General features: G+C 27.9%; 1 protein-coding gene across 1 annotated transcript in view; it reads right to left on the bottom strand.

Annotated features, from left to right (window-relative positions):
- LOC129980967 (importin-7-like) overlaps positions 1–12,105 on the bottom strand; it is a 34,510-nt gene extending 22,405 nt beyond the window's left edge. The window contains exons 1-6 of the mRNA XM_056091511.1: positions 11,865–12,105; positions 7,740–7,975; positions 5,812–5,970; positions 2,529–2,775; positions 1,630–1,724; positions 132–305 (exon numbers count right to left, since the gene is read on the bottom strand). Coding sequence (XP_055947486.1) covers positions 132–305; positions 1,630–1,724; positions 2,529–2,775; positions 5,812–5,970; positions 7,740–7,975; positions 11,865–11,948 — 995 coding nt within the window. The 5' untranslated portion in view covers positions 11,949–12,105. The remainder of the gene's footprint in view (positions 1–131; positions 306–1,629; positions 1,725–2,528; positions 2,776–5,811; positions 5,971–7,739; positions 7,976–11,864) is intronic.
- Positions 12,106–13,529: the final 1,424 nt, after the last annotated feature.

Raw genomic sequence — 13,529 nt, 5'->3', positions numbered from 1 at the left:
TATTATCAAAACGAATACAGTCAAACATATTTGTTTCCAGGAAACAAAGACGAAATGTATGTTGTATAATTGACTTTACATAATTTTTAGTTATGATTTTAAGATGCAAATATTATGAACACTTTACTTACGCCTCATTAATATAATTGAGAGCTAGCTGCAAAACTCGAGGTGATACAAATACTTTCTGCCTGTATTGATCTAACAATTTCAAAAGAACCTCCAATATACCAGCTGTGTATGTTTTCAGATAATATTTGGAAAACTCCTGATATTCAGGAGACACACTATCAGGACTGCCATATCTGGAAGAAATCAAATAAAAGTATTTTTAAAAGAATAAAATTTCAAAAATTGCCATTTATGATATTAATAAATAAACAACAAAATAAGCTGGTGCTTACAATAGTGCTTTTAAAATATGAAAATGGAAAGAAAAAAAGAAAAACAATTAAATATCTTTTAAAAAAAAGAGTTCTTTAAACCATGGACCATGCAAAAAATAATGTCTCAAAAACTATTAATATTCCCTTCTTTTGGCTTCTAAATTTGTTAAGGCATTATTTCAATTTAAATTAATACATTTTACTTGCTAAATAAACTATTTATATAATTGAATTTCCACTTAGGTACCAGCATTTGATATCAATTAAAAATTTACTTCATTTGCAGAGGGTCACAAAAAATTTTACACAGTCTAAAAATATATTAGAATGGAAATTCAAGAAATGTTTTCTAGGAAAAGAAATTAAAAGCAATGTTGAATAAATAATGTATCAACAGTTTAATGCAGATATATGATATACAGATGGGGTGCATTTATCTTTAACATATTAATACTTTGAAAGATACACTTTGTTTCATGAATACATTTTCATTAAGGAAAAGATTAACTTAAAAAAATAACCTTGATGACTTGCTTCAGCTTAACATTCTTTTAGGAAGTTCTTTTTCCCAGGAAGTTTGACTAAAAAGCAAGACTGTAAGCAAAATTGCATACTTTTGACAATCAGAAATTAAATATGTTTCTTTTAAATGATTTTTCATACTAGAATGAAGAAATTATCACAGACTTTTTCAAATACACAGTTCAATAAAATACCACATATTAAAAAGATATTTTATGATCTCCATGTCTCAAAAACTATTGAGCTACTTTGAATCTAACAATCTACAATTTCTTAAATACTCTTTTTAATTTTTTAAAACTCTTTTTGAAGTTTAAGAATAATCCTAGACTCGAATTATCTTATAGCTATCAAATAAAAAAAATTGTGAATATGACTATCTGAATTACTGGTAAATAGATTCTTTCAGCAGAAATCATATCAGCTACTTAAAATGACGGTTTCAATAGATTTCCACAAATTTTTCAAACAAATACTTAACACACCTTTCAATTTTATATATATTTTATAATGAAATCTTTATATCAGAAAGAGAGTTGCTATTTCATTATAATAATGTTTTCTTTCTATCATTTTGCAGATCCTCATATAATATATAGATATTTCAAGAGACCAAACATGTGTTTAACATTACCAATTTTTATTGATTGGCCTAAATTTTTTTACTCCTCAAATAAAATATAAAGAAATGCCAGACAAAAAATAAAGCAAAAATACTAACCTTTCAAAAACCCTAGTAAGGATGTGTAGAGCCCACTTTTTACACTTCCACCAAGAGAGCTCAGCCAGTTCTTCTTCATCGTATGTAGTGGTTTGCTAAGTAGAATAATATTATATATATATATATATATATATATATATATATATATATATATATATATAAATTATAATAAAGGCAGTGAATTCATTAAATACATTTCTAAAATTCAACACCATAGAGTATCTGGAAACCGATATTTCATTACCAATAATCTAACAATTTCTTGACTATAAAAAGGTCAGTACACAGAGAAATGTATTCTCATTATTCTCTTCAAATCTTAATTTTTTAAAAAAATAACACTCAAAGGTTTTGAAATATGAAATTAAATTATTTTTCTAATAGAATTTTACCTTTAAAAAGACTAACTTGAATTAGAATGATTTAACCGCAAAAATATAATTTCCTAAGGAGGAGAAAATCCGTCATTTTCCAACCATTTGCGGTAGGTATAAAAAAAAATAGCTATAATTAAAAAATATAAATAGCTATAATTAAAAAAATAGCTATAATTAAATTTTAATTAGTGCTAAAATAGCTATAATTAAAATTCATATCTTAAAATTATTAAAAATTAGAAGTTTGTACAATTATGTTTTAAGTTGGAAACAATTTAGAATTTTTTTGACAAGGAGAGTGGAAATAAAATATATATTTTTACATTGTAAGCAAATTCATAAATATTACTACTTAATATATGCTTTTACATTAGTAATGAAAAATTAAATGAATATAAATTACTTATTTTATTTATCTGCCTTAAAAAATATATTCACTTCATATGACATCATACACACATAACAAGAAAAAGATCTTTATGCTTTTTGCATCGTAAATGTACAACAGGGAAAAAAAATCACCTCTGGTATTGGCCTGTCTACAACATTTCTAAGCAATTCCATCCATTGTGAGAAGACATCCTTTGTGATGAGATTGAGGGGTAAGAAGTACTGGATAAGAGCAAAGAAAATCTTTAGAATCTGCTTCTGGAGTAGAGCAGATACGTCTGAGGGATCATGAACTAATTGAACACAACGCTGATAGATCATAGGCAGAAGCATGTTCATTGCTTCATTCAGAGGTCCACGTTCTTCAGAATTCTTGTATCTATTAATGGGAGCAAATAAGCTTTTTAGATTAACAGTCTTTAATAAAGTAATCATTTCATTTTAATTATCATCAGTAAAGGAAGCTTATTCTTTGAATTCCTTTATTCCTACTTTCTAAGTTAGGTTTCTTGTCTTTTACTTTAAATATCTTAGTATAGATTTTAATACTCATCATATGTTGCCAAATGATGATATTGTCCGATGTCAACTTATTCAAGTCGCAAGAAAGGGGAGAAAAAGGAGAAAAAAATCCCCAAATCAATAGCATGTTTCAAGCAAACTAAATCTATCAATCTAAATCAACAATCTCCAACAATCAACTAAATCATCAATCTATTCAACAATCTCCAAATCTGATGAAAATATAACAAGTGCAGGCATATAAAGTATATAAATTTTATCTCCATTTCAAATGTTTTTCACTATAGAATATATTTTATAATAATTAAAGATCTTAACATGATATAAATGTTCTCTCATGATTAAATTGTGGATTACTCACCCTCCAGAAGTCCAATACATGTATAACTACAAAGACCACATTTATATATGAATAATTTCTCTCAGCAAAAGGCAATCTTTGAAGTCACATATGTATGGTATATCATCTCTGAAGAATTGAGAATGTGCAAAGGATAGTAACAGGTTGATGCAGCAACTACAGTTATAAAAAATGTTGCTCTCCTCCACTTTCAATGCGAGAATCAACTCTTTAAATTGTCGACCTGTCACCTGCTTTCTACCACCTTTAGAGATTGTGGCAGTTAATAAACAGCTTCATTGATTATATATATATATACAGCATGTTATACAGGGCCGAATACCCTGCCAAATTTGACCAACAAATTCAGAGAGGTGATAATAGGCATCAAGAGGATAAAGAATCACCATATAATATAAGCTCCCAAATGATATTTAGTTGGTGAAAATCACAAAAATAGAAGGAGTGCCAGAGTTGTTGAGAACTAAAAAATTAATAAAAAATAACAAACGATGTTTCAACTGTGAATTTACTTTTTTTTTCTTTTTTCCCCCCATATAGGTAACATTCCCATTTGATGATCCAGGGGACTCAAAAATTACTGAAAACGAAAAAATAGTTTAGAACCCATATTTGCAAAAATATTAAACCTTGAAGAAAAATAAAAGCTTGAAAATGTAAGGAATTTTATATTCTATAATTTGATATAAGCATTTAGGGTGTAAAACTGGGAAGTTTTAAAGAAAAACTAAAATAGGAACCCATAAACATTGCTGCGACATCAGTATTGATGTTCGCAGAGAGCCTTGTCAAATTCGAAAGATAAATTCAGAGGAAGGATAATAGGCATTAAGTACATGAAAAATTACCAGAAAACATAGGGTCACAGATAATGTTTTTTAATGAAACTCGCAAACTGAATGGAGTTTGCAAGCTGGATGCTTGATGCCATACAGGAAAATGCACACTTTTCTGCTCAAGTTTTATTCTTAGATGAAGCCTGCTTTATGAGAGAAGATGTCTTCAACATGCACAATGCAAGTATTTGGTTATTCAAAAATCCCCACATGACTATATTGTTGAACGTATAACACAAGTTTGATATTAACAGAGTCATCTGTTTGGACTGTATCTACTGCCCGAATGCCTCAGCGGCACAAAGTACCTATTTTTGTTCCAGCACGTTCCTCCGGATTTACTGCAGGGAACACCGACTATCATATGCCAGAACAGTTGGTTAATACATAATGGAGCACAAGCACATTTTAGTTGCATTCAGGAAATTTGATTTGTTGTTTGAGAACGAAATTTAACAACCATCAATTCTGCAATACTCATTAATGAATACTTGCTTGCTACTTTTATTTTTCTCGATCACTTGAAAACTTTACATATTAGAAGGCTTCTTCTCGATTACCTTGTTCCTAATCCTTGCATTCATAGAGCCTTTCTCTTCGCCACTCATTGTCTTTTAGATATCTGCTTTTGCAATTTTCACTGAATAAACGTTACCTGTGACCCTATGTTTTCTGGTAATTTTTCATTTACTTAATGCTTATTATCCTCGCTCCAAATTTATCTTTTGAATTTTACAAAGCTCTCAGCGAACATTGATACTGATGTTGCAGTGATGTTTTCTGGTTCCAATTTTACTTTTTCTTGAAAATCTTTAAAACTCCCAATTTTCACACTACACGCTTATATCAAATTATAGAATATTCCTTACATTTTCAAGCTTTTATTTTTTTCAAGTTTTAATATTTTTTTCAAATATGGGTTCTAAATTACTTTTCAGTAATTTAGAACCCATTACTTTTCAGTAATTTACGACCCCCTGGATAATCAAATCATCATGTTACCTATATAAAAAAAAAAATTTAAGAATGTTCTTCCGCTTAAAAAAATTCATAGTTGAAACATCATTTAATTTTTATAAATTTTTTTTAGTTTCCAATAATTCTGGGACTCCCTCTATTTTTGCGATTTTCACCAATAGACAAAACTAAACAGATAAATCTGGGTACATTACTTTTTGATTTAAATTCTTTAAAATCAAGATAAATATATGAAAGATATCTTTTTGAAATTCATATTTTTCACCCAAAGCATATTTAAATATTAACAATTATATTTTGTCCCAAAAATTATGCATTAAGGCATACTATTAAAATCTTTTCATGACTCACTTATCCAAAAAGAAAGAAAAAAGTTTTAAAAGCATACAATTAATAAGAATGCACTTCCAGAATTTATTAATAAGAACGCATTTCCAGTAAACATCCACATTAATTAAAGTAGATATTTCGGATAAGGGGAAATTCTACCTGAAATTATTTGACTACCTGTCTAAGTAATGTTATCTTTTATATACTAGTAGACATTAAACTAAAAAGCAAATCTAAAAGTAATTTTTGTGTTCATTTGTTCTGTAAATACTTCAAAATGAAAATTGTTACGATTTTCTGCAGAAATATTTATTATGCAATTTTTAATATTTTTTTTTATTTTAGAAACTCTATTAACACAATATTTAGAAAGATGACATATACTTACTCAAAATTTTTGACCAACTGGTAGAGGCAAAGTAAAGCTCCCATGCATACATTTGTGTCATTCATTTGAAGGTAGACAGATATTTTATCAACAATTCCAGTCCATTTACCAGGAAAGTCATGTTTTACAATATTGCTTACACACACTGCTAGCTGCACTCTATTAAATAAGAAAAAGCAAAATTATACACATATTATACAATAAAATAGAAACACAACAACATATGATTTTTTTTCTGCCTACTTAATGGGATGAATTTGCTCTATTAACCATTAATGCACTAAAAAAAAGGGAGGGGGAGGCTTCTTTGTGTTATTTTTGAGAAGTCTAAATAACTGTCTCTGAAAATGAAACTCTAAAATCTTTGATATACTTGAATAGCAACAACAAGGAATCACTAATTCTACTCCAAATTTAATTCATTTTGATTATTAACCAAAAACGTGCATTTAATTTAACAAAATATATTTTCATTTATTAAAATACAAATAAATGATACATAAATACAGTTTTCACATACAATTTTAAGAATTTACTTGCTGTTTTTGTTATTTAAAATACCCTTCAGCCTAAACCATTTCAAGGTCTGCAGCAGGAATAGAAGAAGGAGTTTAACTTATAAAGAAGTGGCACGATCTTAATTCGACAGGAAAGAATAGTCAATATAATTCCATGTTACCATTAATTCCAAGAAAATGATAAAATTGAAAACATCAAAATAAATATAAGCTGAAAAAAATAGCAAATTTATGGATGAACTATATTTACATGAAACAGATGACAGAATATTAACTTTCAATAAACATCAGGCAATCTCTCACTACTAGTCAAAAAATGTCCCAAACTTTATTATTTCATGTACTTATGATCAATAAAAAATACACTAAATTGAACACATGAAAAAACGACATGAAGATTTTTCTTGGCTTTTTTTAAACACTTTGTCATCATCTTCTTATAACTGATTACAGATGAAAGAGAATGTTTATAGATTTGACAGTGTTAGTGCAGAGGAAAAATTTACTATTTGTGTAGAAGAATTCTCAATTCAAATATCAGGAATTACAAGACAAAAAATATAAATGAAATGGATATCAGGAATACAAGTATTACTATTGTGTTAGTTAAAAAATAACCTATCACATCTGTACAATAAGGCATATTCTGGATAACAATCTTCAGTCCAATATATATATATATTCTTCAGTAGTAAAAAAAAGTTTCAAATTAAAATTCCAGTTATAGACATAAAACTGAACATTTTTCTAATTTTTCCTCCTCCTCTCAGAAACATATAAAATACATTTGACCATATGATGCTTCCAGCTATTGATGAAAAAATTCCATGCTCTAAAAATATGGGTCCCTAATCTTTTTAATTTGGGACCCTTATTTTAGGTAGAAAATAGTCTATGACACAATTTGTCTAAACAAATTTTTTTGAAATCCAAAAATTTTTTTTAAAAAAACAAAGATATTGGAACTTTTGAACTTTAAATTTTGATTTACTTGTCATTAAAGAGTTACAAAACCAGTATTCATAGAACCTTTTTTGGAATATGAAGAGCTACATTTCAAATTTTAAGTTATCTCAGTTTGCCTTAAGAAGGCTTTAAAGAAGCTTTGCTTTAATAAAAATTTTCTAGCATGTTCATCAGAGAGAATATAATTATTTTTAGAGAAAAATACATATTAAAAACAAGCCAGATTTTTTTTGTTTAGTAGATTTTCATCTCTTTGGAAAAGAAGGAAAGATTATCATTTTATATTGAGCATCACTACAGTTTTTTGATGCAAACATTTCTAATACATCAAATAATAAATAATATCAGCATTAAAATTTTTTGTCATGCACATACTTATGTCATTATGTTATGTCAAATATGTATGCTATGTAAACAACTATGTATAAAAAAATTGATTTATACCTAATGAGATCGGCAGCATAAACAAGGGCGTCCACAATGGAGTCTCTTATCATGGCTCGGTCTTGTTCATGTATGGAGAAAACTAATGGTTTTCCTGGTTCTTGCTCTTTGTCTTGCCAAAATTGAGCTATCATATTCTTCAAGTAAATGACGCCAGCCTGTCTCACGGGAAGCTCTACTGTGTTCATCATCACCACTTGGAGTAGCGAAGGTGCAAAGCCAATGATTTTGTGAACCTATAAAAGGAAACAGATACTAGTAAATTATACAAGAACAAACATATACAACATATAAAACTGAGAATCCTTCTTTAAGTACACATACTTTTTTACACAATATAATAATTATGCTTGGCAATAAAAAGGGGAGAAAATGTATTTTTACTTCAAAGCAGCAGCAATCTAAATTAGCAATAATGAGCCACTGATAACAGTAAAACATTTTGTAACTAATGGTATTCCATTTGGGCTACAACATGAATAAAAACTTTATAGTAATATTTTAAAGAGGTATCACTTTGATGTTCAATTTCCAAAATTACAAACATTCCTTAAATAGTCATCACTAAATTCTTAAAACAAACCATGAATCCTTATTGCAATAGTTTGATAAAAAAATTTTATGTATATCCTGTATATACATAATAATCCCGTATATAATCCATAAATCCTGTATATACATTACAAGAATTATAATATTATAAATCTACTTATAATAAAGCTCAATGTGTGTGTGTGTGTGTGTGTTGGCGCTCTACAGGCCAGACCGTTTGACCTACAGCTACCAAATTTGGTACATGTATACCTTGGAGGTTGGGAATGTGCACCTGGGGTTCCTTTTTGCGAATTTTTAATTAGAATTTTAATTATTAATTAAAAACTTTCCCGCCAAAAAAATCTTCCATTTTCCCCACTGCCAAATGAGTAAGGCTTCAGTTGTTGTTTTTTTCTCCCAACAGTAATGAGGCTAGAGTTAATATTTTTCGGCGGATTATTTCAAACGATTCTGTTTATTTTCTTAATGTTTGATGCATTTAAAATTAAACATTGTTAATGAATCGATCTTTCAGATTCATTCTGAAGTACTTTTGAATTAAAATAAAGCAGAATAAAGGAAATTAAAAAGTTCAACTGGTGTAGAAAACATCACGTATTTGCGTTACGTAACTGGCGTTGAAAATTCACGCATGCGCATTGTGTCCTGAATTCTGCATTGTGTTGACAATTATTATCAACAGATGCAGACTGGATTTAAATTATTTTTAGGTTCGTTGCATGCTTTTGTAATTAAAATGTATTTATGTTAGTTATATATTTTTTGTATATGCTTATAGTTTTAAGTAGATTGTTTTTTAAGTAGTTTTTTTAAAACCTGTTTTCAACCGTTTATTTTATTTTCTTAGTGTTTGATGCATTTAAAATGAAACATTGTTAATTAATATACCTGCTCAAGATGAATCTGAAAAAATTTTGTTGACAAATTCTTGAGATATTACATAAATTAAAAAAGATATTCTTTAGTGCCCATAAAGTTTAAACGCTGAGTGACTCTATTTTCAGTAATCAGATTATAAAAAAAATGCTTTGTTTCAGTAAAAAATATTATATTAATTGCAGATTCATCCTTTCCACTTTAATTTAAAGCATAAATTCAACGGGTGCCAACAGAAAATTAGAGATACATATTACGTTATGACTGAAGGCCTTTATAATATTATGAATGAATTATATGACAATCAAAATATGAAGTTTTAAAATATTTTGATGAAGAAGCTATTAAAGTAGGAATTGCATAAAATATTTAATTATTAAAATTTTAACGAACGTTAAGATTGGCGAACCGGCTGGTCGCCAAAGGCGGCTAGTATTAAATAAGTACTAAATATAGTTTTTACATTAACTATTACTAATCCAAAAATATATGACATAGTTAAATAAAAAAAATTTCATTATATATTTATTTATATTATGATATATTTATTTATTATATATTTATGAACTTTAAAAATTCCTTTCTTATATACAAGACCCAATCAAACATAGAAAGATAACATTAATTCTTTCTTCACTATTACACATCATTCATTTCAAAAAGAAAATATACAAATTAATTTACATGTAAGATTGGATATTTTCAGATAAATTTAAAAGTGACAGTATTTATTCACAAAACAATTCAATTAATTATATCAACTATTTAACATACTAATGATATCTGTATTTATCAAAACAAATAATTATATATGTTACATATCACATTTAAATTTATGCTTATATAAAGTAGAAAGAAAACTTACAAATCCTCACACTTCACAGCTCAATGACTGCATTACAAAGCTCAAGTAATGACATATTCAAAGCAGGCACAGAAAAATATATTATTTACTTTCTTTTAATAGAATTTACTTCATACTAACTATTATCTAAAAGTTTTATTACTTTCAGCTCAGAATACTGTTATATAAATAATTGTACAATTGTATTCTTAAAATTAAAACAAAAAAACATTAAAATTGTATTCTTTAAATTATAATCTGATACATCTGCATATTAAGATAATTAAATGTAATGGAAAAAATACATAATAAAAAAATCTATAAAAAATAATCAACATTTTCTTTTTTTAATTTTTTTAAAAATTCCTGAATTATGTGTTTTAATATTGTCAGATATTCTTTGCAGACAAAAGTTATTTCAACATTCTTAAAATTCAATCTTACAAAGAACTCATCATAAATTAATATATTAATTCTTTCCACAACTACCTAAACTTATTCAATATATAAATATATATTTAAAATATTCTGTCAAGTAATAATAAGGATCAAGATTATATTATTTTATAAACAGACATTAATAAGCATTTCTTTACAGTCAACTCCTCACTAAGGAAAGGCAAACGTTTAAAAAATGCATCTAAATTTGACACTAAATCTTTCTGGTAAGGATGGATCTATTTTTATCTCTAAGATAGTCATTACAAGAACACTACCCAGAGGCACTGTTTTCAAAGAATATAGTTAAAAAATGGTCTGTTAAGCCAAAAATAAAGGCATTAGATTTAAGTAAATAAAAAAAGGACAATTATGAAGAACACAATTCAAATAAATGATGAGAAACAAATACAATGATGGGTAACCAATTCATATGGAATTCCTTTACTGAACTAAATGAGAAAATTATATCACAAATATATTAAAAAGTCAATTACTTGCTATGCTTAAAAAATATTTAGTAAAATTAGTTTAGATTGGAATGTCAACACTTATTTTTCTAGATGACTTATTTTCTTTCCTATTTCTCTTTTAAGCCATCTTTTCCACATTAACACATAAAAATAATGTAGCAAGTTCAGTTTGCTCCAACTTGTAATAAACTACTTTTAAGTCATAAGTTATAGCTGAATAATTAAGGGTATTTTTAAAGCTAATGTAATATGACAGTTTCCAATTCAGTAGTTTATTTTATTTTCAAATCGATTAAATATTCATAATCAGAAAGTCCACACTGAAACAACTATTCAAACATGTAGCACTTAAGAAATTAATAAGATGATTTCCAAGCTACTATTTCTAGAATTTTAACCTTGTAGGGAGATTAGAACTGAAAACGTGATTTTTTGAAATTGTAACGCAAACCAACGTCAATGCCATCAATAAACTAAGTAAAAGGAAAAAAAATGGCAGTATTTCGGTTGTATGACAAGTTTTGTTATATGACAAGTGTTTCAGAGAACTTCATAAATTCTATATGAGTCATCTGTTGCTAATCACATTTTCATAATTTAGGTATTATTTAACATTCCTTTCACCCAAAAAGCTTTGCAATTGTTGAAAAGAATAAAGCAAAATGATCGTTTAACATCAGAAACCGAAAGTGAATAAAATAATAGTCAACATGAGATTTCTTACAGATTCCTTATTACAACGTGACACTAGCCCGAAGGACTAGGCCTGATCACGACATCTCAATAAAGTAACTTTTTTTTCGACACTTGCGTTTAATATTAGTCACAACAATCTCACAGACAAACTGTAAAATCATTGCAACAGCGTGAGTTAGTGATTATTAATTTCAGGCGTTAAATTATGTTCCAGAAACAGAAACACCGGCAAAATGCACCTACTTGTTCTAATTGTTTTTCTGCAGCCTCTCTCTGATTAGGATCCATAGTGGCTCGAAGAATTTCGATAAGTTTATTTGCATCCATTTTGGGCGACGTTCGATCTCAAATCTGCTAAAAAAAAGTCCCCCTTAAGAAATTTAAAAAAAAATTTTCCTAAATAACAATCAACACTGTGGGCTCACGTGAGTCACAGTTCAGCTGTAAAATGGCCACGCTCGAACTCAAGGAATAGCGCATGCTCTTGCGCATGGCGCGCTCAATGTGCAATTCACCGTAGGGTGAAGTGAAATTGAGATGATTTTTGCTCGCTTGCCTAGTAAAATTCGAATGTTAGATTAGTTTTTGTTGATTGCATTTAAGTATTTTTAACTTTCCGACTTTTTAAGAGTAATAATAATTAATAATTATAATTTATGATTTAAATCAACCAAAAAGATAGTAATGTTATAATACTCATTCACAAAGAGGAATATGCAACTCTATCCACTCTGTTGCTGAAGTTGTTAAAAAACGAATCAAAAATTTACCAATAATTTTTCAATTTAAATAAACGATAGCTGCTATTAGACTCGTAATTTTTGTTCATGTATGGCATGATATAATTACGAACAGAAGAACTGGAAAGACTATATTACTATAAGAACTGGAAATATTAAAATAAAACAGGGACTTAAAAATATTAGAGAGTGACTTGTAAAATGTTTATCGGAATGAATAAATTGATTCATTTTTATCCTCTCATGACGATTTTTTTCTGTTTATAAGTGTTTTTTTCTGTTTCAAATCCATCCATTTTCATTTAAAATCCATCCCTCTCTCTCATTCTCTCTCTCATTCTCTCTCTCTCTCTCTCTCTCTCTCTCTCTTTCTCACTCTCTCTCTCTCTCCACTCTCGTACATTTGGTAGACAATTTTCTTTCTGTTTTTGCCCTGTGATTAGTTAGTTTGGATTTCATCAAAAATTGAAACGTATCAAGATTTTTTAAATATTGGATCATGGATTCCAATTAGGGTGCATAAATAAACATTCAAGTTTTGAATATTGATCTTTCTTCCTTTAATTTCTTAAATGTATGAGATCAAAAATTGTGGAATAGAGGGGTTTTTTTTATAGAATATTTCTTTAAAATTCGTTGATTAGTTCTTTGAAGTACATTTTCCGAATTTAACAAACTAAGTAATCACATTTGTTTTGTTACGTAGTTTACAATTTTAAGTATGCATTCACGTAAAAATCATCAAAAAATTCAAACTCGTGATTTTGACAAATCTCCATATTTCAGATTTTTTTGAATAAAAAAAAATTTACAATTATGTTTATTTATGTGTCTGTTTGGGATCACGATAACTCAAAAACGTTTTGTGCAAAAGAATAAAACTTGAATGTCGTCTTTTCTTCAAACTTGTAAATTTCAAAATATTTTGGACACCAAATGTCCTAATTTTGAATGCCCTAATTTGATTTAATATCTAATATATATATTTGTGTAAAATATTGAACCAAATCAGTGAAGGGCTTGGCCATTTTTGGTTTGTACTGTCGCATGTATATAAGCATGATAACTCAAAAAAGCAATTCTACCAACTAAAATTGCAGTCTTATACCAAATTTCTGTTTCAATTGGTCGAGAAAAAGGGTGTGAGAAATGCATACTCGTTCTTTTT

The sequence above is a fragment of the Argiope bruennichi genome, chromosome 8 (genome assembly GCF_947563725.1).
Source record: "Argiope bruennichi chromosome 8, qqArgBrue1.1, whole genome shotgun sequence".
Lineage (NCBI taxonomy): Eukaryota > Metazoa > Arthropoda > Arachnida > Araneae > Araneidae > Argiope > Argiope bruennichi.
This window is presented reverse-complemented; position numbering and strand designations above follow the sequence as displayed.